Genomic DNA, 27,180 nt, shown 5'->3' on the forward strand with positions numbered 1-27,180 from the left:
ATTCAGTGGTTTCTTGTGGGTCTTTGAATAAAGGTCAGACTCTCCAACATGGTCTATAAGATCTTGCACCATCTGACTCCTGCCTACCGCTCCAAGCCTCCATCTCACATCTCTGTGCCCTCCACACAGGATGATCTTTTCTCACGGCCTTGAATACATCTCTCCCTTCTCCCCTGAATGCCGTTTCCTCTTTTATGTACTCAATTCCTACTTATCCTCCAGATCTCAGCTCAAATGTTACTTCCTAGAGGAAGCTATCCTGGAAATCCTAAACTGAATCCCTTTGACACACTGTCATGGTACTATGTTCTTGGTGTTATAGCACGTATATAGGTTGATAATTAAACATAAGTGTTTAATACTTGATTAAAGTCTCTCTCCCCAACGAAATTTTGAGTTCTATTATAAGTCGTACTATACTTTCTCTTCCTTGTCCTCATTCTTTTCCCATCTCTGCCCTGTGCATGAACATTTCCTAAGATATAGTGCCTCTCCCCATTTTGACTCCACACCCTTTCAACCATAGGGATCTCCTTACCTTATAACTTCAAAGCCTTTATCCTCAACCCCAATCTCTCCAGAGATCTAGTTAAGCATCTCCAAGTAGACCAGAGGTTTTGCAACCTTTCGACTGCAACCCATAGTTGGAACATTTCACTTGGCAACTTACAACATATAAACATCCAACAAATATGTTTCGTGAAACGATACTGTCATGCTGTTTTTTTCCTATTTGATTTCATTTAAAAAATATTTTATTTTTTCACATAATTTCAAGACCCATTAATGGGCCACAACCTGTAGCTTAAAACACACCATACCAACACACTGTGCCAGGTATTTCCACATGGACATTTCTCTACAACCTCAGACATAATAGATCTGTTTCCCAACTCATTTCTCAACCAAGCTTCCTTACTAAGGAACGTAATCATTCTCTTAGTCATTCAGGATGAACATGTTAGTCATTTTGGATTCCTCCTTACCCCAAAGTTGCTGAAACCTATTGGTTCTTCACTGTGATATGTCGCTACTTACTCCATCCTTTCCATTCCTGCCATCTCAGCTCAGATTTTACTGTAACTTGGAACCCTGCCACAGCCTTTTTAACTGGTTCCCTACTTCCAGAATTTTCAGGCAAAAGGTGACGTATATTTGAATCACAAGGCAGAAAGGGAATTCAGCTCTTTGGTTCCATTTTGACCAACAAAGGAGTATGTAAAGACCTGAAATGGATGTGCCTTCATCTACTCAATAAGCTCCTTGACTAATTAAATTTTAATTCAGGCTGCCTTATGTTTCTAAAGTTCCTATTACAATCCAGAAACCGAACTCCGGCTTTGTGGTAGGCAGGCAGACTCACCCATGTCCGCAGTGACCATGGTGGACTGGTTTTCAGGGATGGAGACAGAGGTCTGGTCTTGGTCCACACTGCGAGAGTCCTCATTGACCTCGTGCTGGCTCTGGCTGAGTTCTGATCGCAGTTCTGAGTACTCATCCTCCTCCCTGAGGAAAAAAAAAAGGAAGTCAGCCTCCACTGACAGAGACGTATGACAAATCCCTAGAGAATATATCTTTTAAGGACAAGATAAAGACACTCAGAAAGAAAACAGACAGGTCTCCTCTCCGGGCCACATGGATCAGGATTCCTCTCAGACCAAATAGATGGGCACATCTACGGTCAGCGTTTGAAATTGAAAGTTTGCTTCTGTGTCAACATCCATACCTATACACCAAACAAGATTCATCTATCAGTCTACCAGAAACTTTTCTCTTTCAAAGATTTCCTCAAGAAATTAGATTTCTTCACCCCCTCAAATTCCGAGGCGAAAAAGAACTGAGACTACTAGCACTGAGGCCACGGTGAGCAGAAGCATCAAAAGTCTGGTGATGGTGGCGCAGTGGTTGAGAGTCCGCCTGCCGATGCAGGGGACACGGGTTTGTGCCCCGGTCTGGGAAGATCCCACATGCCGCGGAGCAGCTGTGCCCGTGAGCCATGGCCGCTGACCCTGTGCGTCCGGAGCCTGTGCTCCACAACGGGAGAGGCCACAACAGTGAGAGGCCCGCGTACCGCAAAAAAAAAAACCCAAAAACCCCACAAAAGTCTGGTGAATAGGAGTGGCTCAGACCATCACCAGCAGGGTCCTACTGGTGGGTTTCTTTCTGGGAAGAGGACATAAGGAGTATTGAGGCTGCAGCGACTAGAAAACCAGCACCTCATCTGTGCAGATCAAAACCAATGCTCCGAGAAGTGTATGGGTCAGCATGTCTGAGAAATATCACACATAGTTTCTCTAAAGGAAGTAAATGGAGTTAGGGGATAGGAAAGGACGATGGGGTGAGGAGAAGAATAGAATCAGTGAGTGAGAGAATACCACACAGTGGTCTATTTCCTCCAACTTGCGTTTGCTAGCAGGAAGACAACACTGAAATGCAACCATGTTTCATCTGCACAAGCACACCCCACCGCCTTCTCAGCCTCTCATGGAGCCCTCACCACCTCTGGTCTCTGATTAGCTATGGGCAAGCTAAGAAAACTCAAAATTGGAATATCTATTTCAAAGCACACGCAGACCTTCTCCCCACACCACCACAAACACCACACACACACACTGGATACAGAAATGGAGAGAGCAAAAATTAGCCCTCTTTGAAGCATTTACTTTGCAAGTAAGCCAGAAAAGAAAATTGTCAAGGGATTTAACTCTGAGGTTGGAAAGTCCACAGGTGTGTCTGCTCAGCCCCAGGGGGAGGATGTCTGTGAAGAAAGGAAGGAAGAGAAGAAATTCTCTCAACCTGGCATTCACTTCAAGTTGCTGACGACCAGGGGTGGCGTGGGCAGAAGGTCCACAGTTTTGGGTGGACCAAGATGGTGAGTGGTGTTCAGTGGAACTTGGGGAAGAGGCAACTGCCGTTTGAAGCTGGAGAGACACATCTATATTAGAGAAATGGGAAGAACTCTCCAGAGTTCTTGGTTCTCTCAAGAAATTAACATCCTCTCAGGGAAGGAATTCAGCTGAGCCCCTGCTTTATAAAGTATTTCTAATAAGAGCCACACAGAAATCTGGGAAGACTTTAAACAGATATAAAACCCCCAGACAGTCAAAATATGAATCAGAATGGGAGTGGTGAAGGCAAAAAATATAGGTTAACGTTCTATGAATAAGTTAATTATTAGACATCTGCAAAGTCAACAATAATTAGGTTTAGGAAAGAAAACAATGAAAAAGTACTCTTAAGAGTCACCTGTTTGGTCTAGAGGGTAATTGTGCCCTGATACATCAACTCTCCTTTCAATCAGCAGTTAAAACCCTGATTTTAGTTAAGGGGAGATTTTGTGTATGATGAATAAATTATCTTTGTTGCATGGCCAATGTAATCAGCTTCAGCTTGGCTGAGACTGTTTTCCAGCCAAAAAAGCCAGATAAATGCTGCCGCTGTATCTCTGGTATAAATGGCATTTGAAAAATCTTTCATAGCCACCTTCAACCCTCTTGGCTTGGCAGGTCCCAAAACACATAGTGCCTGCCAAATCTCCTGCTTTGTAAACATTATTTTATTAGGATGGATTTTATAAAGGAGTGAATAGGGAAGGGGTGGGAGAAGGAAGCTGTTGAGGGAAACATTCCTTACTGAGGTCAGAGCACAGACTGAAGAATGATACCACACTAGAAATGTCACCTTAGGCAGAAGGCTTTCAGTGTCATGCAATGCAAACTAAGGGTCCTCATTCAAGGTATTTGATTGAGCACCAAAACAAGGATAGGATGGCAAAAACCAAACAGATGCTGTCTTCTGGGAGTCAAATATGTTCACAACAAATTCTAACCTAAGAAGGATGCTCTGGGCGGACACAGGAGGAGCATCTGGGGCTGCAGGTGTGCAGTGACCAGGGAAGACTTCCTGGATGGAGCAGCACTGAAGGTGAGTCTAAAGGCAAGCAGGTTTTAGATAGGTCACGAGGGTGCAAGGGCACACGCAGAGACTCAGAGGGGCCCGTGAATGTGAACATGGACATGTGGAGCTTGGGATAGAGGTTCGGGATAGCTGAAACCAAAATGGGGTGCAGGATGGAACCATGAGGCTGGAGGAGCACTCAGGCCACTTGCTGAGTGGGCAATTTTGATCAGAAGGAGAAATGATTGTATTGAAGGAGGCAAATAATCAGGGTTAGATGGCAGAAATACAGGAAAACAATGTGTGAAATCGAGGAATTCAGAGGAAGGAGTAAGTATTGCTGAGAACTTTCATGGAGACAGATAAAATAAGCAGCAGGGAAGTGCAGATGGTCTGTGTTTTTGACCTCACAGGGAGAGGCTGAGGTGAGCACATACCATGCATGGTTCAGGTTCCCCCTTATGGTCACCATAATGAAGGTTACAGTGCAAAACAACACAAGCAAACGACGTAAACAGTAGTTAGAGGTAGAAAGCAACCTTGTGAGAAGATCGCGTGCATTTCTGTGTCCCAAAAATGAGGCATTAAAAGGTTAAACTGAACCTAACATAAGAAAGTTTGTGCAACCCTGTTTCTCCAGCTGACTTGGTAAAAAATCTTGGAGTTGCATATCTTTGTCATCTCCTGAACATCCTTATTGGCATCGTTCCTGAACGGAGATTGGAATCTGCGACTGGAAAGTGACAAAAGCCAATGGTCTCCGGGCCCTTTGTAAGTTGACAGTCACTCTGGGACTGCAGCACTTGCAGAAGACTGATGCCGGGGGTCCTCTCTCTACTGTTTTATTCAGAAGCATTGGTCCATCCAGAGAAACGGAACAAGAAGTCAGAAACACCCTGCTGGTCCACGGCAGTTTTACAAAGGCAAGAATTTGAGGTGTGTTTTTAAGGCTGCTCTGTGCAGCAGGGCATCACCTAGCTGGTCAGGGTGTCTAGCAAATGACACAGCACTGGCATCTCAAAGTGACTTTATTGTTTGCTTCCTTCCATGGTGTATATGGTAACTCTTGGTAAGTGACATCTTATTTCTTTGGGGAAAAAAATGCCTCCCCCAAGAACACTAACTGCTAATGCTGGTGATGAAAAGGAAGAAAATATGAAAAGGTCCAAGAAGTGATCAATTTAAGTCAAAGAAACAGAAGCTCTGATAAACTGATAAATGTTGCTAATTGTATGCTACTGTGGCAGTTTCCTAATTATGGAATTACAAAGTTCTCAGGTGTTTTTCTTTGGAACATAAGGGATCATCTCACAGGATTCTAAATGCACATTATTTCATTTACTTTGAAGCATCTGTGAAGTGCTTCCACGTTGCTTAGAGTTGCAATGATTAATGCTCGCTACTAGCTTAACAACAAAAAAAACCAAAAACGCTCCTAAGGGAGCAGGGATTAGATTGTACACACACCTACGTAACTAGCAGAGGCAGACAAGTCACAGACTGGCAGACTGGAAGGGATCTTGGTGATCACCTAAGACAGGATCAATACCTTTGTTTTACAGATAAGACCACTGAAGCTTCCAGAGCCTAAGCAACTTAGCTAAGACTATACAACCAGTTAGCAGCACAGCCTAATTCCTAAACCTAGTACCAACAAAACAATAATATGATGGCCTAAAGAAAAGATTTCTTTTTTTTTTTAAAGATTCTTTCTCATTATTAGCTAGGGGTGAAATGATCTAATTAGAAAAGGAAAAAGTCAATGAAAGTATAATTCTTATCATGCTTTCCAGACCTTGAGCTGAAGTACTATGGAATCAGCAGCAGTTAATAAAAATATTAACTTCAGTAGCAGTCTCTATACCTGTTTTATTTTGGGGTGCACATTCATGCCCTGTCACTGGATTGGAGTGACTGGTGAACGAGACCCAGAAGAACATCTGCCTGCCTTGGTAACTGCCAGTCAACTATGTCCAGCTAGCCCAGTCTACCTGAGTGTGTGGTCTGTCTTCTGAAACACATTCTGTCTCTCTTGCAATTAAAGGCCGACTTGCCCTGAAATGGTCATCATTTTTTTTTTTTTTTTTGCAGTACACGGGCCTCTCACTGTCGTGGCCTCTCCCGTTGCGGAGCACAAGCTCCGGACACGCAGGCTCAGCGGCCATGGCTCACGGGCCCAGCCGCTCCGCGGCATGTGGGATCCTCCCGGACCGGGGCACGAACCCGTGTCCCCTGCATCGGCAGGCCAAATCTCAACCACTGCACCACCAGGGAAGCCCGGTCATCATTCTTTTAAAGAACAAAGATTTTTTTAGATACAAGGAGGAAAAGTATTCCTTTCAGTTCTCTTAGAGGATCTATAGCAGGACATAAGTGATAAGTAAATACCTCTTCTTATTCTTCCATATAGTACAGAGGAAGTTCAGACTCATCTAGGAATCTTATGGTGAATAACTGAACAAATGGGACTCTGAAATGCTCTCCTATGTATATAATAATCCATCCTTGTCATCAATGAAGACCAGTTTTAACAAGGTCTGATATAAGATTCATATTCAAAAACTTCAAATAGTGAACAAGGTTGGAATATGTACCACATAGGAAGACAGAGAGAGAGAGGAAGCTACCTTATCTTCCTGGGTTTTATTTTTTGTTTCATTATATTCTACTCTTTAGGCCAGAAGTTACATCAGAACGACATGTTTTACTGGGAAAGAAAGAGGTTTTGCTTACACTGTTTGAGATGCAGCAACATGAAGATGGTTAGACAGATGTACCACACAGGCCCAAGTGTGGGCCTGAAGATCAGGAGACAGGTCGGGCGCATAGCATCGGCATGAGATTTTAGCGAATGGATTATGTTAGAGTACAAGGAGGCTTTGGATACTATCTCAGTCACTAAATGAGGAGCATTTTGCAGACAAAGAAGCAGAAAGGTCAAGTGCCAATGTCAATGTGACACAAATAGGAGAGGTCAGTGCTTTAGGGCTGCAGCCATCCTGGTGAAAGGCATGGGGGAGAGCCCAGGGTAAGAGCCAAGGCTGAAGATGGATCTTAGGGACAGAGGAGAAGATCTAGGACATAAAGGGTCATGCAGGTTTGAGAAGAGTACAGCAGTTGGGAAGGAGGATTTAGGGTTAAATGCTGCAAAAAAGGGCCAGAAACAAGAAAAAGGTCACCGGATTTTTCGGTTAAGAAATCATTGGTGGGCTTCCCTGGTGGCGCAGTGGTTGAGAGTCCGCCTGCCGATGCAGGGGACATGGGTTCGTGCCCCGGTCCGGGAGGATCCCACATGCCGCGGAGCGGCTGGGCCCGTGAGCCATGGCCACTGAGCCTGCGCGTCCGGAGCCTGTGCTCCGCAGCGGGAGAAGCCACAACAGTGAGAGGTCCGTGTACCACAAAAAAAAAAAAATCATTGGTGATTTTCAAAAAAGTGTCTTAGCTTATGCTGCTGTAACAAAGTACCACAGACAAGCATAAACAACAGGAATTTATTTTCTCATAGTTTTAGACTTTGGTCGGCAGTCCAAAATCAAGGTGCCAGCATGGCTGGTTTCTGGTAAGGGCTCTCCTCCTGGCTTACAGATGGTTGCCTTCTCACTGCGTCCTCACATGGCAGGGAGAGAGCTGGAGAGCAAGCGAGCTCTCTGCCGTCTCTTTTTATAAGGACACTCACTAATCCTATCATGTGGTCCCCATCCTCATGACCTCGACTAAACCGAATGACCTCCCAAAGGGCCCCATCTCCAAACACTGTCATATCGAGGGGTTCACCATGTGAACTGGAGGTGGGGGGCACAATTCAGTACATAGCAGAGGGAGCTTTGGCAAACTGTTGGGGTCAGAAGCCAGACAGCTGTGGGCTAACTAGCAAATGGGAAATGAAGTAGAAATCATGAACCACTCATGAGAGTTGGCAGTGAAAGGTTGATGTTATGAGAGCAGCTTTTGGGAAAAGAAAATAATCTCCTTGGGAAACAAAAGATCTCATGTTTAATTTGCTTAGACATCTTTTTTCCTATCCCAGATCCAAAGTGAGCTACTGACGTATTTTTCCGTTTTACCCATCCCATTATATAATCCCAAGTCAGATGAGCATTAAAAAAAAGCCACAACATACAGTTAAGTGAAAAAGCACATATTGCAAAACAGTGTGCGCTATATGATCCAATTTGTTTAAAATATTCATGAATTAAAATTTTTTTAGAAGGCCATAAATACAAACTGTTCAGTGTTTATTCCAAGCAGATGCGATTTAGGACACATTAGGCAGGGTTCAGTTAGGAAAACAAACTCTTCTGGGTGTTTCAAGTAGGATTTAATTTAGGTAGTTTTGTGCTTACAAAACCATCGGAAGGAAGGACTGGAGAAGAGAAAGGTGGGTGGAGGCCACCCGGCGCTGTGAGATTTGCCATCAGAGCTGTGGTCCCCTCCAGGATGAGGAAATTGCTGCTGCCTTCACCCCTGCCCACAGCTCCAAGGTCAGGCCAGTCAATGCAGGACCTCATGTTCACCAAAGCCTGTATGTCAGCTGCCACCATTATGGCCTGAGGGACAATGGCTCCCACCTCCTTTCAGCCTTTCAGATCCGGGTGAATGGATCTCACTGGCAGAACCAAAACTGTATCCTAGAGCCCAGCTGTTAAGGGAGTTTGGGAAGTAGTCCCCAGGGTCAATCTTCTTTGATTTGGGAGAGAGTAGAGAGAAGGGGTGGGAATGGTACCAGGTGCCAGACAACATTCTTCATGCTGTCTACGGTACTGTCTACAACATCCATCCATACTACTGTCTTTGGCTACTTGACAACCATACACATCCTCTCACACATACTTAAATTTCCAAATTGCAATAGCAATGACATCAAGCTTCTGTAACTATCCCTCGTTCAAATGTAAATGTACTCACCTTCTCATCAAAATGGGAGACCCAAAGTCCCATCGGTAATTATATCCATTGTTAGGTTAGCCTTCCTCTTCTAGTTTAATGACAAATTCACCCAGGTATCACGTAGCCTAACTATTAAATGCTAAGCTTCACCAATACTAACTCACCTTATATAACAGGAGAAAGTAAGAGAATAAAAAGGAAATGGCATATATACATAAGAAAGCAAGAAATTATATAGTCTAGTCATCCTGGAGACTCCGTGATCAATTAGCCATTATCAAAAATCTCTACGGGTCGAATCGTTTTGATTCCTACTGCAGCCCTGTGGACCAGTACAAGAGCCAAGCCCACACTGACTCCAGTAGTGAAGTGGCATAAAAGACCCCATTTTAATGACGTCAACTCCCACCCAACATTCCCGACTCCCACGGCCTCCGGACTCCTATGTCATACTAGGGAAGTTCTGACAGTTCAACATTATTTAATGTAATCCTCCAATGACTCTAGTTTTCATTTAATCAAACTGCTGGAGCTAACAAACTAAATCCAGAATGTCTGATAGGAACAGTTTTATCAATAAACTAATCATCAATCTAACACTATATTCCTCCCTCCCTGGTCTAGAACACTTAGGCCCTAATCCTATACATATTCTTCTCAAGTTTCTGTGAATATAAATGAATAAAATCTTATAAATCTCTTACATATTTTAACTGTATCTTCTACTTATCCCCCTGGGGCATGATTGAATTTGGCTACTTTTAGGCCTAAAGATAAAGAGGAATGGAGTAACGGTGAGGTATAATGTATCTGGTACCCTCTACCTGGGATCGGATTGCTACAGAGTCTCCAAGCAAGGTAGGACTAACTTTATCAGACTGGGAGTGGGACTGCTTCTGCAGTAGGGGAAATTCAGTGGCGTTTGCAGGCTCTAGGCATTTTGATTCATTTGAATCTACCCAAATGTGTCCATTTAAATTCTCACCATTTCATCTTTTCCTATCAGTGCTTAACCTTTAACCTAAGAGATCTGATGTGGCTTTGAGTTCAACTTATGTTAGAATTCAGCAACCTGCAGTGTCTGATTCTTGACTACAGTAGCCCTGTGGCTATAAAAGATGGGAGAGTCTTCTAGGACAGTCAGAGAAGGTCCCTGGTTCTCTGATTGTGACCTGAGAAAAAAAATTTAAACTATGAGACTGTCATATCTTTTTCTTATGTAATTCAGTATGGCTTAAATGTAGATATATCATAAACCATTCCCTTATTGATGATTTTTCAGCTTTTCCAATAAATTCTTAACTCAGGCCCGGATTGAAGTGACAAGAAAGTCTATAAGGTGCCAGGAATGTACCTGATCAGCATGACAATTCTCTATAGCCTGGATATGCCAGGGCAGTTAGAGTTCGTCCAAGGCATCTGGCTCCTCCTGCACTGGGTCTATTATCGCATCTCAGGACCTGAGAGCAAACCAATTTCCTGGAGTGATGGAGGCTGGGAGGTACCTTGGCTGCTAGAGCTCAGAGGACAAGAAGAGCCTTGCCTTACTGGCCCACATGTCTGCTAGTCTTCCAGCCTTGCAGGGAGTCCCCACCTCGAGGAGGGGCTAGCGCATTTACATGATGAAAACTGGCAGAATTTAATGTGACATCTGTACAGATGCAATCTTCCTTTAAATAAAAGGTACCGATAAATGTTTATGCTCAAGAAGCTCACTGTGGATAAAGCGAGAGAGTGGCATGGACATATATACACTACCAAACGTAAAATAGATAGCTAGTGGGAAGCAGCCGCATAGCACAGGGAGATCAGCTTGGTGGTAACCACCTAGAGGGGTGGGATAGGGAGGGTGGGAGGGAGGGAGGGAGACGCAAGAGGGAAGAGATACGGGGACATATATATATGTATAACTGATTCACTTTGTTATAAAGCAGAAATTAACACACCATTGTAAAGCAATTATACTCCAAGAAAGATGTTTAAAAAAAAAAAAAGAAGCTCACTGTATTTTAACATGAAGCAGTTTGGCCATTATATTCAATTTAAACATCCTGAAATTGAGTTTTCTAGGTGATGCGTGATGCATTTTTTTCACAACTCACTGAGTCCATTTGTTTTCACCTTCTCAAGTGTTTAAAAGTGCAGCATGTTTTAATGGAAATTACAAATTTGCCAGTGTACTCTGTCAGCCTCCTTAAAGTCTGCTATAATCATTTCTTTGGGCTGAAAATCCTTTTCTGCTCTTCTAACCTACAATCACTCTGAAGACCAGGATACAATTTAAAAGGCTTGAGGTTCTAAATTGGAATATGAGATGTATTGTGTGGCTCCAATTCAGTGCAAAATCTTCCACAACTTTGCCCTGAAACAGAGGCCCACCAGTACTCTCATCAAGTAGCCCCATCATTACTGTAACTCTCAGAGTTGGAACAAAATGCATCCAAAGTTTCTTCTAACCCAGGACTTCCAGAGGGAGAGTTTAAAGAAGCTGCCTCTAAAACTGTTTTAATTGAGGCCTATACAAACAGGCAGAGTACAAAGCACTCTTTCTCCATAAAAGTCGATGCCAACCATTTGTTTTCCTGAGGGCTATTCCCTCAGCATGGGCAGGAAGATAAAAGTTCTCTTCCTTGACTCAGTAAGTCACTTAAGGCAAAGCCCTCTTGTGGACAGCAGGGCAGACACACCAACTAAGTGCTGTGTGTGGGAGACTTAGGGGCCAGCTGACTGATGAGCAAGGAAGGCAGAATCCCCAACAATCACTTTTATGGAAAGAAAACTGAGTAAAGGCAGAGATATTGCGGGTTCTAACTCCACCTCTATCTGCCCTCTCTTAAGGGTAACTTCAAAGTAGTCACTTAACATTTTTAAGCCCCAGCTTTTCCACCAATAACGTGATAGATCAAATCTTCCTCCTCCCCAACTGCCCGCCTTAGGAGTTTGTACGAGGCTACGTCAATGTTGGTCAGTCAACTTCAAGTGAGCTCAAAAATTTTTTAGATTATCTAGAAGCATACGTGATGTTTAGTTAAAAGCCACGTTCATAAATCTCTCAAAATCCCCAAGGGATGCACTGAGTTTGTGTATCTAGAACAGACCTGGTGAATAAAAGGGCTGGTAGGGGGCTTCCCTGGTGGTGCAGTGGTTGAGAGTCCACCTGCCGATGCAGGGGACACGGGTTCATGCCCCGGTCCGGGAAGATCCCACATGTCGTGGAGCGGCTGGGCCCATGAGCCATGGCTGCTGAGCCTGCGCGTCCAGAGCCTGTGCTCTGCAACGGGAGAGGCCACAGCAGTGAGAGGCCCGTGTACCGCAAAAAAAAAAAAAAAAAAAAAAAAAAGGGCTGGTAGGGATGCTGGTCTCTAAGACAGAAGAGGCTCCATTTAGAACCTGTTGATAAAGCATCTCACTCAACCTCCCCTTATCAGTCAACTGAGGATTACAACTCCTACCCTGTCTACCTTTCAGGGTTACCATGAGGATCAAGGTCAGAAGAGAAGAATGGACGGGAAAGCACATGGTTAACAAAGTAAAGAGAAAATACTTATCAACTGTAAAAATATTAGTTCCAAGTAAAACACTGTTATAATTCATAGGGGCGACTTCAAGTCTGAAACCCAGGTTACCACCCAGACGGGCAGAGAGAGAGCCTTGACTTGGAGCTGACTACCTGATGGTGGTGCCTTGCAAACGGTCTATCTTCTTATTGAGCTCAGCAATGATGCTGTGGAGTTCGGTGATGCGTTCCTCGTACCGAAGCGTCGTTCGCTCCTGGACGTCCTCATGCTCTCTCATGAGGTGGGACTGCTCGCACTGGGATCGAGAGAACAAGACAGAAGTGCCAATGAGTTGATGCACCTACAAGTGAGTGATTCTAAGTTTTATGGCCTCAAACTATCACAACCTCAATGTTGAGTATGCCCCAAATAAACATACACTTGCACATTGGCCATGAATCCCAGAAGACACAACAATAGCTGAACTTCACAAAGCCCCTGGTGGACATCTGAGTCTTTACCTTTCTAGCTCTCATTTGCTCTTTGGGGAAAGGTCCCTCTGCCATGGCACACTATCCACACCTCCTGTTGTTCCTCAGCCAGAGTGGGCAGATACCTTTTTTTTGGAATCTGAATCTTGAGCGCATGGATCTAAAGTTGCATGCTGTCAATTCACTTGATTGAGGGTCCTGATGAGACTGCCCTCCAGTTCCTGCTACCTCTATCCCCAGAGCTTTCTTCCTAAGTTCTTTTATGGCTGCTCATTTTTTACCTTTTTACCAATTCATTCCTTTTTTGCTGAAGTTTGCTAGGGTATGGTTCAGCCACTTTTCAATCAAATAATCCTAAATTGTATGACACCATTTCTTATCTGGCTGATTATCTGCACATATAATGTTTTCCAATATCCTTTCCTACTAGACTATAAACTCCGGGAAGGCAGGGGCTGGGTGTTTTCATGACTTAGCCCTAGCACCTGGCACACAGCCTGGTTCACTGTGGGTGACCTAGGCGTGCGATGGGACGAATAAATCGCTGCGTTTCAAGAAGCTGAGGAGCTCCCCTTGCTCAGCATTTGAAGGATTAAGAAGCAGCAGATGCTATAAAAACATTTTTGCATCTTGAGTTTAAATCCTAAGGAACCTGTTCATCTCCTTCACTTCTCTCCCCTCTCAACCCCCAACCAGTCACTGTACATTTAATCTCATTTACGTAATAATAAAACACAAGTCAGTGATAGAACAAGGAGTCAAGCTTCTGGCCCTGTCTACTGCGTTCAGTCCTGATTAATTTCCTGCCCAGCAGAGGAATTTTAACTTCATTTTCGGCAAGGTTTTCCTAACACCAAGAGCCACACGTACTTGCCAGCTTTGCACTTTCAGGGCTGGGGGCAGGCGGGCAAGGTAAGACTTCTCACCCACCATGTCCAATGTCCTCCCTGTCCCTAAATCTGCCAGGCTTCCAATGGTGTAACCCAGAAGCTACTGGGCAGGGACACAAAGCCTTCAAAACAGACTGCTACCTGAAACAGAAGTACTCAGCAAAGTATGATAAATACGTTGGTATAAATCATGGCAGGGACCATATCTATGAACAACAGCTTGATCACTATGAATGTAGTAACTTCCTGGGTGCTGCTCAGAGCTCCAGAAATAAGACTGGAGAGGAACCTGTACCACAGACCTTTGTGAGATGGTGACTTTCAGAGAAACAGTGATGTGAACTTCTGTTCTTAGTGACAACCCAAAACGTCAAATAACCTCCACTCAAGGTCCAACGCACAGGAAGTAAGTGGAACCAGAGGCCAGGAGGAAGGACAAGTGAAAGTCTCATCTACATGGAAGCTTTCCTAACCAGAACAAAACCATGACAGGCCACAAATACTCTTCCCATGAACTTATGCCTTTTCACCTGTGATCCACCACTTTAAGAGGAACAACAGGGGCTTCCCTGGTGGTGCAGTGGTTGAGAGTCCGCCTGCCAATGCAGGGGACATGGGTTCGTGCCCCTGTCTGGGAGGATCCCACATGCCGTGGAGCGGCTGGGCCCGTGAGCCATGGCTGCTGAGCCTGCGTGTCCGGAGCCTGTGCTCCACAACGGGAGAGGCCACAACAGTGCGAAGCAGAAAAAAAAAAGAGGAACAACAGAAGTCCACAAAATGACAGTGTCTCATGGATAGTACCTGTTAGTAAATGAAAAAGCTTCTTATTTCTCTCCATAAGCAGAATACTGCTTCTCTCCATCCCCGCAGAATATCTATGAGCTTTTATTACTGGTCTGTTTTCCCATCTTCAAATTGTGTATGTGAGTGTGTGTGTGCACATGTGCACGCACGCACCTGCATGTGTGTAGTATGTGTATGTGCGTACGTAGCTGATGCTCTCATGAAGGTCACTAGTTCCAGATCTCACAATAGTTATAAGATAATGCCCAGTCTGACCTTGATCTTGTGGATGCCATGACTCCTACTACTTGGTCATCTTGCTGGTTCCTGCTCTGGGGTTTCCCATATTCAGTTCTCTAGGGCTATAAACTGCTGTGAAACGCTTCCCCTTACAAACTCCACGAGCTCCACTCTCCCTGAAATTCCCCACTTATTCCTCCTCCTTCAGTCTTTACAGGTCAACAGGCCGCCACCACCACCAAGGCAGACAAGAAACTGCAAAATCCACTTAAAAATGAGGATGCGTAAGTGTTTATTCAAGAAGAAGGCACAGGATCAACTGATAACCACCAAGCCCACTCTAGGTGCCCCTGTTGGCTGTTAGGAGCTATCTGAGAGGTGAGCTCCTCTGGGGCTGCCCGGCTTGCAGGGAGATCAGATGGTTGGTACCCAGATAACGAGAGCATGAGAGCTGGTGTCGTACCATCTTCCCCCTGCCTCTAACTGGAAAGTCCGCCTGGAGGGTATGAGTATGAACAAGACTCAACAGGAAGCCCGATAATTCAGTGAGACAGAACAGCACTTGCAGCTGAAAGGATAAAAAAGATTCATAATGTCTATTTGGAACTTAGGAGTTCATCTGGGAGTAGCAACAAGAACATCTTAGAGGAAAAAATTTCTCAGCTGAAGGCAAAGGTTACATTCCTATATTTTTCCATATGTATGTTTTTTCACAATGGTGGAAAGCCTCTATAATTTAATACTTCCTCTAAAATAATAGATATATCTTGATTTCCTAAACTATGATACGGTGCTAGGTGCCATAGGGAGGGTCACTATGACACCTACCTTGAAGGGAAATGTGGTCGCAGCTTCCAAGCAGACTTCTCTGCTGGTGCATAAGAAACATGGACAGGGCTTCCCTGGTAGCGCAGTGGTTGAGAGTCTGCCTGCCAAGGCAGGGGACACGGGTTCATGCCCCGGTCTGGGAAGATCCCACATGCTGCGGAGCGGCTGGGCCCGTGAGCCATGGCCGCTGAGCCTGCACGTCCGGAGCCTGTGCTCCACAACGGGAGAAGCCACAACAGTGAGAGGCCCGTGTACCACAAAAAAAAAAAAAAAAGAAAAAAAAGGAAGAAAGAAAGAAAGAAACATGGACAGAATTGGAGGGGTGGGGGGGAAGAAGAGATGATAGAATGGTGCCCTGGAGAGTCTTTTCCCATTGAAAAGAGAATACTGGAAAATAATTATCGAAACTCCTAGCCTCCAGATGAATGAATGACTGAGAAGACATAGCTCAGGACATAGCTCATAGTTGATGTTACAAACCAAAATCCCCTCGAGGTATCTCATTAAACACGCTTCACCCATTCCATGCACACTCATCATGCCCAGCCAAAGATGAGCGGAAGCGTTGCTCTCCAAGCTGAATGAAAAAACCCCTTGAGCTTTCCCAAGCTGTGGTGCTGGGAGAAGTGTATCAATTCCCACAAGGGCAACAGTGCAGGATGAAACAAGTCATCACCTGCAGGAGCCAAAAGAACTCAAAAAAACACTCTTGTTAAACAGCTCCCATTAAACTGCACAAGACCAAGCCCAGGAATGGGGCACATCAGTGTGTTAAAAGTGGCAGATGAGTGGGGAGCACCCAGGACAGACAAAGCCATTCTGTGAGCAATCAGTGCCTTCCTGCCCTGGCGGCCTCCCACACAAGCAGGACTGGCCTGTTAAAATGAGGCCCAGTTCAAGTATCACACTGCCCATGCCTCTCACTAACCCGAGTTTCCGAGAGTGTTTTTTAACCCAGGAGGCTACGTGATTTCGGGTATTCTGTTTCACAAGGACACAGGCTAGGTCAAGCTGTATACTGCACCTCCATATGAGAGTCACTTATGGGCAGGTATTCCAGTAAAGCCTCATTTAAGAAGGTAATATAACAATGACAACCAAACAGGAAAAAGAGTATTACTCCTATGACCACTGAACGTTTGCACAAGTTTTTCAATTTTAAGTTACAATTTAAGTACATTATAGAAATTTTTTTTTCTTTTTTTTTTTGCGGTACGCGGGCCTCTCACTGTTGTGGCCTCTCCCGTTGCGGAGCACAGGCTCCAGATGCGCAGGCTCAGCGGCCATGGCTCATGGGCCTAGCCGCTCCGCAGCATGTGGGATCTTCCCGGACCGGGGCGCGAACCCGTGTCCCCTGCATCGGCAGGTGGACTCTCAACCACTGCGCCACCAGGGAAGCCCCATTATAGAAAATTTTAAAGAATGATAAAAAGACATCCACTTTTTCATAATCCATTAACAAGATCCTTTTTCAAATGGTGTTCATTCTTCTCCAGTATTTTCTTAGGTATGTGGGGCACCGCCAGGACCATCATAAGGGATGCACATCACATAAGCATCAGCACCCTGGTGGCAGCCTGCAGGGACGTTTACCAAGACTCTGGTTCACCTCCATCCATGCACGTGGAGGAATATTTCTCCTCCCCCATGAAGCTGAATAAGGCCATGTGACTTGCTTGTCCAGGAAGATATGAGTGAATACACACCATTTTTGCCTAGAAGCATTTAAGTGCTTCTGCAGGCTTTCCCATATTCTCTTCCCCTGGGCAACACTCCAGATGGTAGAGGCTATCAGCTTGGGAGGCTGGGGGAGGACAATGCAGCAGAGTTTCCTGCCAGTCCCAGTGAGCTCCCAGCAAGAAGCCAAAAAATAAACCTTTGATAATTTAAGCCACTGAACATTTGGGGTTATTTGTTATCATTGCATATCCTGATGATACAACCACTTTATAGATGAAAACAGAGCAAATGCACAGGGACTATTTATTAAAACCCAGATAGCAAACAGAATGCTCTGCAAAGCCCTCAGAGTCCTGTGTGTGCCATCAGGGGCTGAGGCTGTCGCAGCCACAGCCTTCTCGCCTCTACTCCCTTCCAGCTCCCTGAGCTGTGGGCTTAACTCCTCCTTACCCTTTACCTAAAGACCTCAAGTGGCAGCAGAGTGACCCCCCCTTGGTCTCTTACCCTGAACCACCTCTGGTGAACTCCAGGAAACATGAACATTCTGCCTTACAATACCAGAGGAGAGTTAGGAAACCCCAATAGCTCTCTCCTCAACCCCCTGGGAGCACCGAAATAGAAAAGTAGACAGAAGGGGGTATAAAGCAGGGAATTCTAAGTCCTTCCAGCTCCCATCAAGCCAGCTTTAGCTACCAAAGTCAACTACTCAGGAACAACTTTCCGAACAGAAAGCGATGGCGGCTTCTTCTACCAAAACTTGCAGACGAGGGATTACTTTCGCCTCCTTACTGTATAGAAACGTCTCACAGGGCTTCCCTGGTGGTGCACTGGTTGAGAGTCCGCCTGCCGATGCAGGGGACACGGGTTCGTGCTCCGGTCCGGGAAGATCCCACATGCTGCGGAGCAGCTGGGCCCGTGAGCCATGGCCTCTGAGCCTGCGCGTCCGGAGCCTGTGCTCCACAATGGGAGAGGCCACAACAGTGAGAGGCCCGCGTACCGCAAAAAAAAAAAAAAAAAAAAAAAAAAAAAGAAACACCTCACATAATTTCAGCTGAGCAAAATATGAAATGGTCTTAAACAACATGCTACTGCTTTTTTTTTCTTCTATTATTACAGAGAATTTTACCCAGGGTCCTCCAACCTATACTGCATTTTTGACTGATCCTACAGTACAGCAAAGCCAGAAAGCCTAGGCTTGCAGCATCTTGCCTGCCATGAATTTCTGGAGGTCAGTATCATTAGGAAGCTGGATTTCTCCTGCAACTACAGACTTGCAGTTTGAAAGGCAAAGAAAGAAAAAAAAAAGATTGGGATTAGATAGGATGGAATTTTGCTTTTCCTGAATTTCATCTGGAGCTTAATACATACCCTGAGCTTTTTCTCTAAGTTTCCGCTCTCCTATCATATGATGAAGCAAATTTAAAATCTATATAAATACTTGTCTCTAGCCACATAAATGAGTGAAACTGCCTATATGCAAAAATGTTCAATAAAAACAAGCAATATCATCATTACAACCACTAAGAATAAAACCCTTTAGGCTCATCTCTGCAATTGGTGCAATCCAGGGATAAAGCTGTGAGTCAGCCTTGAGACAGACTGGCCTGAGAACTTGAGCCCTTGTTGGAAAAACCCTGTGTAATGCGGTGATGCTAAGAAGCTTTATGGCTTTATTAATGTTCTTCACTGGGTTTTTATCTTATTCCACAAAGGCCACTGATCTTTAATCATCACATTAGTCCCAGCTGTCAAACCTAAGGGTATTATAAACTCCATTCTTGAAAAATGCAATGCCATCATTCATTCGTTAACCCTCTCAACCATCGTGGGAAGAGGGTCGGCACCACTCCCTTTTAAAATAGGCTAAGAAGTTACTCTACTTTCTCAGGGTCACACAGGATTGATCACAAGTAATACCACTCAGGATATTTCTACCCTCATTCGAAGTCCTTGCCCAGGTTCTCCTGAGGGCTAGGGTGGGGAACCAAGCCAACTAAACAAAGAGGCTCAGCAGAAATGGAAACAACATTGACAAAACAAAACAGCTAGAGCAGTGTACCGAAGAGTATAAACAAATAAGGAAGGAATGGGGGGAGGGAGATCCTGGCAAAGAGAAGGCATCCATACTACCTCTGTAAGTATCTCATACAAGAGAAAGGTTAAAGAAAACACTCTCTCCATTACAATGAAAACTATATTTGTCTTCTTCCTAAAAGCAGTAGAAAATTCAGAACACTTGCTATCTAAAGACAGAGAGCTTAGAAATAGAAGGTGTACTGTATTACTACTGACCAATTTCAAAGGGGCTCAGAAGCTTGTTTTGATATATCTCCTTCTGTAGTACTTTTTAAAAATGCAGTTACTGAAAATAATTGTTGGTATTAAACGCAAAGAAAATATGCTGAAAGCCGTATATAACCTTCGCCACTTTCCCACCAGTCTGTTCCCCAAGAAGGTGTTTAGTGTTGGTGCAAATCGCATGCGCGGGTCTGAGCACCTGTTTGATTTGGGAGGGTAGATACTTAAACCAAATTAATCTGTGCCCTATTCCCCACCCTCTTTGAGATCCCCAGGGCAGCCTGGGCAGCTTAAAAAACAATACAGGACTAGTATAGCTATGGATTCCCACGAAACCTAGATTCATACCCTGACTTTAGGTGCTTTCTAGCTCCATAATCTCAGGCAAGATATTCAAATTCCCTAAACCTCACAATTTCTTCATTTGTAGATGGGAATGTTAAGGTTTTCTCATCACAGGTCATTATGAGAACTCAGTGAGATAAAGCATGAGGAATGCTTGCTATACTGCCTGGCACAAAACAGAGCTAAAGAAGTGTGGTGATCATCACTATTGTAGGCTAATAGTGGCACTGTTAATCAGATCCCCCAGGAAGCTGTGATGGACAGACTCTAAGGTGACCAGATGACCCCTGTGTCTCCTTTGTGTGATTACCATCTCACTGAATCTGGGTGGGACGTGTGACTGCCTTTAACTAACACAATGTGGCAAAGGTGATGGGATGTCTCTCCCATAATTGCATTACATTATATAAGACTGTCTTGCCAGAAGATTTATTCTAGAATCTTTCTCTCCATTGCTGGCTTTGAGGAAGCAAGCTGCCATGAATTCTACAACCACAGAGAAATTCTGCTAATGATGTGAGTGAGCCTGGAGGTGAACTCTTTCCCTGTTGAGTGTCCAGACGAGCGTGCAGCTCTGCCCACACCGTACGGCAAACTTGCAGAGGACCTAGTTAAGCCATGCCTGGGATCCTGATGCACAGGAGATAATAAATGTGTAAGATAATAAATGTGTGTTGTTTTAAGCCAGTAAGTTTGGGGCAATTTGTTACACAGCAGTAGGATACAAATACAGAAGCACTTTGCCTTCCCTATCACATTGGTATTGGGGGTCCTTTACTTAGCTCTTCCCTTCCCATCACTATTAAAACTCCACCGACTTTTGCCCATGTATAATGAGCCTTCTTTCATTCAACTAGTTCTAGTATCACCATTAATAATTACTCAACAGATTATGAAGCTCTCTTTGATTATTTCTGATGAACAAAAGCACCATTTATATTTTACATTTTAATCATAGCTCTGTAATATTTAGAGAGCTGGTAAAACTTACTAAAGCCACAGACTATACATTTATACAAACTTGCTTTTCCACCATCTGGTAAAGCCTCAAACACGAATCACTTACCAAGGCATGTAACAGAGAAAGCACGGCACAGACACTTCCTTGCTCTTAATTTTTCTTGCATAAATCTCATCTTTATAAAAGGTATAAGCCTGGCAAGACTAATCTTTTTTTCATGTTCTTTCCTGGGTCCCAGTATCTGAACTGGGAAGACATTTCCAGTGAAAGGAAGAGTAATTTTTAAGTATATTTACTGTAAGTATACAAGCAAGAGAGTCAACTAATGGTACTACGATGTAACCATCAGGGGTAAAACCAGCCAACAAAACTATTACATGAGATTATCTTGACCATAAGTTAAGTCAAAAGGGAGCTGAATCAATCCCTGACATAGCAGACAAAAAGTTTCCCATTCTCCTCTTATCATCCTCTGCACAAGCTGCTCTGTCTTTGAGACTTAAATTTTAACAAAAACCTTCCCGGTCATCTTTTAAAATCCAAGACTGGGGTACATGCCAGCTTCCAGTTAAAAGCACTCACAATTTCTTTTCCCCCCCAAAAAAATTCTCACCAATAAGAACGATTAACAATGGCTGGCTTTACACCAGCTTAACACCATTCTATTTTTTTCTTTAATGCAAAAATAACTACTTTCTCAAAAAACAAAAGACACCTTAAGAAACAACAACAAAGCATTTTAAAAAGTTTTAATTCACCAGAGTCCACTATAAATATTATAATGCTGTCTTTCCAGTTTTTTCTATCACATTTTTGTTACTTTTATAATCAGAAGGAAAATATAAAGTTTTCATCCAAGTAAAAATTGAAAATTTCTGTCTCTGTAACATCCTGTATGAGGAAAGAACACTGGTAGCCTTGTCTTGGCTCTGGGGCTGGCTGCTCATTTGACCTTGGGTAAGCAAGTTAACCTCTCTGGATTGCCTGTCAAATGTGGAAGTAGATGATCTCAAGTACAAAGGGTCTTTCCTCTCTACTCGAACAGTCTAAGATTATGAAACATGAGTTTTCAAAACCTGCCGTAGGTCATTCTAGACCGATGACTGTGGCAGCCTTGTTCTTTTAATCTCTCTGAATTCCCACACAAATATAGAGAACCTACACATCAAAACCAAATGCTTAGAGATAAGGTATCCTCCTGAACAACAAAACAGAAGCAGGTAGGGACAAACCAACAGCATCCACAAGACCTAAATGGTGTCTGTGTGGGCAGAAGCAGAGGGAAGAAAAAGACTGAGGGACCCGAGAACTGGAAACCCCCAGAACAGCCAGTAAGTATACACAGGAAAGTGAGGAGGGCCAACTGGGAGGGGTTTTGCCTGAGCCAAGAGTGAGTGAGCAAGGGGCCCACAGTAAGATCTTAAGGGGCTAAGGCAACTAGTCCCTATGAACTTTCAAGACCGGCCCTAGGACTCTCTGCCAAGAGGACAAAGTGCTGGGAGTAGGATCAAAATTGAACAGGATAGGGTAATAGAGACAAGGGAAAGAACAGATCGAGATAGAAGCAGGTGAGGGGAACAGAGCCAGGAAGTGTCGGAAAGCAGGTTGTCATATTCGTGAATACAAGGAAGCTCTATGAACTTAAAAAGGCCATGTTCAACTCTGCCTCCTAAAAGTTCAAAGAAACTATTTTTCACATAAAAATGAAAAAAAGAACAGTATTGAGGGCAAATCCCACATAAAGTTACAAGAAAGAAGAATGAAAAAGAGCAGAATAACGTCCCTATAAACCATGAAAGCATGCCACAAAATAGAGAACCTCTCTCCCCACAAAAAGTCCCAAACAATAGACTACTATTTCAAAATAAGCTAAAAGACTTTAAAAAGATGAAATGACATAAAACATGGAAGAACATAATTCAAAATTAGAAAAACTCAGAAAGAAGGTAATAGAACACACACACAAAAAAGAAATAAAAGAAAAATGCAGAAATATATGACTAAGCCAGAAGGCACACAGGAGGGGATAAATACAACATATAAGGCCTAAGAAGAACAGAAGATGGAGAACAGGAAAAACAAGGTAAAAAGGGAGAGATATAAAGGATTTGAGATAGTGACAGATACTGAAGACAGGCAAAGAAGATCTAAGATATAAATAATAAGCATCCTTGAAGAAAAAGAAAAGGCAAGGGAACAAAACTAATATTAAACACTATAATTAGAAAAAACTTCTCCGAAATTAAAAAAAAAGATTACAAAATATAATCAAAAGAAAACACAGCAAACATGAGAATATCAAACCAGAATGATTAAGAGTTACTCTAGCTTTTCCGGTCAGCGGCCTGAGGTGACCTCTAAAAATGGTTCGCTATTCACTTGACCCAGAAAATCCCACAAAATCATGCAAGTCGAGAGGTTCAAATCTTCGTGTTCACTTTAAGAACACTCGTGAAACAGCCCAGGCCATTAAGGGTATATGCATATCCGAAAAGCCACCAAGTATCTGAAGGATGTCACTTTAAAGAAGCAGTGTGTGCCATTCCGTCGTTACAATGGTGGAGTTGGTAGGTGTGCCCAGGCCAAACAGTGGGGCTGGACGCAGGGTCGGTGGCCCAAAAAGAGTGCTGAATTTTTACTGCACATGCTCAAAAATGCAGAGAGTAATGCTGAACTTAAGGGCTTAGATGTAGATTCTCTGGTCATTGAGCATATCCAGGTGAACAAAGCCCCCAAGATGCGGCATAGGACTTACAGAGCTCACGGTCAGATCAACCCATACATGAGCTCTCCGTGCCACATTGAGATGATCCTTACTGAAAAAAAACAGATTGTTCCTAAACCAGAAGAGGAGGTTGCCCAGAAGAAAAAGATATCCCAGAAGAAATTGAAGAAACAGAAACTTATGGCCCGGGAATAAATGCTGCAAAAAAATAAATGCAAATAAAAGTAAAAAAAAAGAGTTACTCTAGTAAAATTACTGGAAGGAAGGAAGTTAAGAAGGGAGGAAGAAAGAAAGAAAGAAAGAGAGAGAGAGAGAGAGAGAAAGTTGTATTATTAACAGACTTTGAGAGCAACACTCTATGCCAAAATAGAATAAAGAAACATATTCAAGTAAAGAAAAGATGAGTCAAGGGTTTTATAGCCAGCAAGAATGCCTTTCAAGTAAGGGCAGAGACACATTGTTATTAACAAGCAGGAAGTTGGTGAAGATTATTCCCATGAGTCCTCCCTGAGGAAATCTACTAGAAAATAGCTTCCAGCATTAAACAAACAGAGGGACATTGACATAAAGACCATGATAAACATGAAATATATAATTTACTTGTAGAAGACTAAATAAGGGCTAAAAGGAGAAAGTCTAAGATGTAATGGCCATAGGGTCAGGCAGTGTAGATATAGTACAGTTGCAAAAAACTGGGGGAATGAGGAAAGCATAATGAAAAAAAAACTTTAAAAATTCTTCTCAGTAACTGTATTTGTTATGATAGTATTAATGTTATTATTTTGAGACTGATTGTATATAATATGGAATGAAGCAAACGAGTAATTATGGAATATTCTTATCCAATCATCCTCTGTAAACTTCAGAACCAAGATTTTTAGTGTGAAAGAAAGGATATACAAATAAAATACAGAAGCTAAGTAAAAGAACCCTGTAGTCTGAATTTAAATTGGAGAAATTATTATGAGCTCCTAAGGTATTTTATCTTAAAATGTATAAATACATACATATGTAGATAAATAAATAAGTGAATAAAGAATTTCCTGGCTATGTTTATAAAAGAGGCCTAAAAATAATGACCAAACTAGAAGCAATAAACACCCTTAGCACCCAGACTGCAGTCTTGAAATACCATTTTCTACAGAGAAAAACCAAGGCTACATGGAGAATGCTTAATTCCAGTTTTGGAGTGAGAAATGTACTAGATGAGCCTGGAGTAAGTACTAAGCTCCTGTCAAGACTCAGGAGCCAACTTGAAGAGGTTCTTACTGGCCAAAAATAGTATACTTTGAGTTTCTACAAGGAAAATAATTATAAAGGCCTGAAACCCAAATATGTTTAAATCCCTAAGTTCATTGTATTTTAAAAAGTAACTGGCCACTTTTAGAGGATCATAAATAATTCATTATCTTGAAAAATGTTAAATAAATCAAAAGAATGAAGCAATGATTCTGCTTTTCCTCTGTGAACTATATGTTTCAATAAATCACAGATGATGGGAAATGTCTCTATAAAAGCACTTCAATTAATAACTGAGAAAGAAATGGTAGAACTAAAATATCATGATTTTGTAAAGTCTTGATGAATCAGTGAACTTGGGTATTGAGTATCAAGATAGCTGCTAACATCTCAGAAGGCAAGACAACCAGATACTATGTGCTTCCCAGTGGAAAAACAAATACCCTCTACAGTCTTGCCAGAGGGACTGGCCATGAATCTGACTGGTCCTCTGGATCCAGGGCCATTCTGCAGGAAATACAGGGGACAGAGGAACATGCTGAAGTGCACCATGGGTGAACAATCAGCAACATCTGGACTGTGGGAAACTCCATAGGTCAAATGGCCAGCTTTTTTTTTTTTTTTTTTGCGGTACGCGGGCCTCTCACTGTTGTGGCCTCTCCCGTTGCGGAGCACAGGCTCCGGAAGCGCAGGCCCAGCGGCCACGGCTCACGGGCCCAGCCACTCTGCGGCATGTGGGATCTTCCCGGACCGGGGCACGAACCCGTGTCCCCTGCATCGGCAGGTGGACTCTCAACCACTGCGCCACCAGGGAAGCCCAAATGGCCAGCTTTTAAAAGACTAAGTATAGAGTTTTTCACCTTCGAGAATGATGTTTGCAAGGACTTCCGGGTAAGATGGCGGAAGAGTAAGACGCGGAGATCACCTTCCTCCCCACGGATACACCAGAAATACAGCTACACGTGGAACAACTCCTACAGAACACCTACTGAACGCTGGCAGAAGACCCCAGACCTCCCAAAAGGCAAGAAACCCCCCACATACCTGGGTAGAGCAAAGCGGAGAGATCCCCACACAGAGGATCAGTGCCGAGCGGCACTCACCAGCCCGAGAGGCTTGTCTGCTCGCCCGCTGGGGCGCGCAGCGCTGGAAGCTGAGGCTCGGGCTTCGGTCAGAGCGCAGGGAGAGGACTGGGGCTGGCGGCGAGAACTCAGCCTGAAGGGGGCTAATGTGCCACAGCTAGCCGGGAGGGAGTCCAGGAAAACTCTGGAGCTGCCGAAGAGGCAAGAGACTTTTTCTTCCCTCTTGGTTTCCTGGTGCGCGAGGAGAGGGGATTAAGAGCGCTGCTTAAAGGGGCTCCACAGACGGGCGCGAGTCGCGACTGAAAGCGCGGAGCCCAGAGACGGGCGTGGGACGCTGGGGCTGCTGCTGCCGCCGCCAAGAAGCCTGTGTGCGAGCGCAGGTCACTGCCCACACCGCCCTTCCGGGAGCCTGTGCAGCCCGCCACTGCCGGGGTCCCGGGATCCAGGGGCGGCTTCCCTGGCAGAACGCACGGCGCGCCTCGGGCTGGTGCAACGTCACGCCGACCTTTGCCGCTGCAGGCTCGCCCCGCACTCCGTGCCCCTCCCTCCCGCCCGGCCTGAGTGAGCCAGAGTCCCCGAAGAGGCTGCTCCTTTAACCCTGTCCTGCCTGAGCGAAGAACAGACGCCCTCCGGCGACCTACACGCAGAGGCGGGGCCAAATCCAAAGCTGAGACCCAGGAGCTGTGAGAACAAAGAAGAGAAAGGGAAACCTCTCCCAGCAGCCTCAGAAGCAGCGGATTAAAGCTCCACAATCAACTTGATGTACCCTGCATCTGTGGAATACATGAATAGACAACACATCATCCCAAATTGAGGAGCCCGGAGTCAGTGCTGTGCCTCTGAGGTGGGAGAGCCAACTTCAGGACACTGGTCCACAAGAGACCTCCCAGCTCCACATAATATCAAACGGCAAAAATCTTCCAGAGATCTCCATCTCAACACCAGCACCCAGCTTCACTCAACGACCAGCAAGCTACAGTGCTGGACACCCTAAGCCAAACAACTAGCAAGACAGGAACACAACGCCACCCATTAGCAGAGAGGTGGCCTAAACTCATAAAAAGTCTGCAGACACCCCAAAACACACCACCAGACGTGGACCTGCCCACCAGAAAGACAAGATCCAGCCTCATCCACCAGAACACAGGCACTAGTCCCCTCCACCAGGAAGCCTACACAACCCACTAAACCAACCTTAGCCACTGGGGACAGACACCAAAAACAACGGGAACTACGAACCTGCAGCCTGCAAAAAGGAGACCCCAAACACAGTAACATAAGCAAAATGAGAAGACAGAAAAACACACAGCAGGAGAAGGAGCAAGATAAAAACCCAC

At 44.2% G+C, this 27,180-nt stretch overlaps 2 protein-coding genes across 3 annotated transcripts in view; one reads left to right on the forward strand and one right to left on the reverse strand.

The window, feature by feature from the left end:
* The window catches only part of MCC (MCC regulator of WNT signaling pathway), a 283,142-nt gene that overhangs the window by 88,622 nt on the left and 167,340 nt on the right, over positions 1–27,180 (reverse strand). For both annotated transcript variants that reach the window (XM_082621909.1, XM_082621908.1), the window contains 2 exons: positions 12,455–12,597; positions 1,364–1,506 (listed from right to left, as the gene is read on the reverse strand). In XM_082621909.1, coding sequence (XP_082478035.1) covers positions 1,364–1,506; positions 12,455–12,597 — 286 coding nt within the window. The remainder of the gene's footprint in view (positions 1–1,363; positions 1,507–12,454; positions 12,598–27,180) is intronic.
* Positions 23,148–23,746, forward strand: LOC309804345 (large ribosomal subunit protein uL22-like). Its single transcript, XM_082621704.1, has one exon. The coding sequence runs from the start codon at positions 23,277–23,279 to the stop codon at positions 23,715–23,717; it is 441 nt and encodes a 146-aa protein (XP_082477830.1). The 5' UTR covers positions 23,148–23,276; the 3' UTR covers positions 23,718–23,746.

The sequence above is a fragment of the Mesoplodon mirus genome, assembly GCF_964341445.2.
Source record: "Mesoplodon mirus genome assembly, chromosome: 5".
Classification (NCBI taxonomy): domain Eukaryota; kingdom Metazoa; phylum Chordata; class Mammalia; order Artiodactyla; family Ziphiidae; genus Mesoplodon; species Mesoplodon mirus.

What these genes read in the sequence shown, in the direction of transcription:
- LOC309804345 (XM_082621704.1), top strand. Translation starts at nt 23,277, where the DNA reads ATGCATATCCGAAAAGCCACCAAGTATCTGAAGGATGTCACTTTAAAG.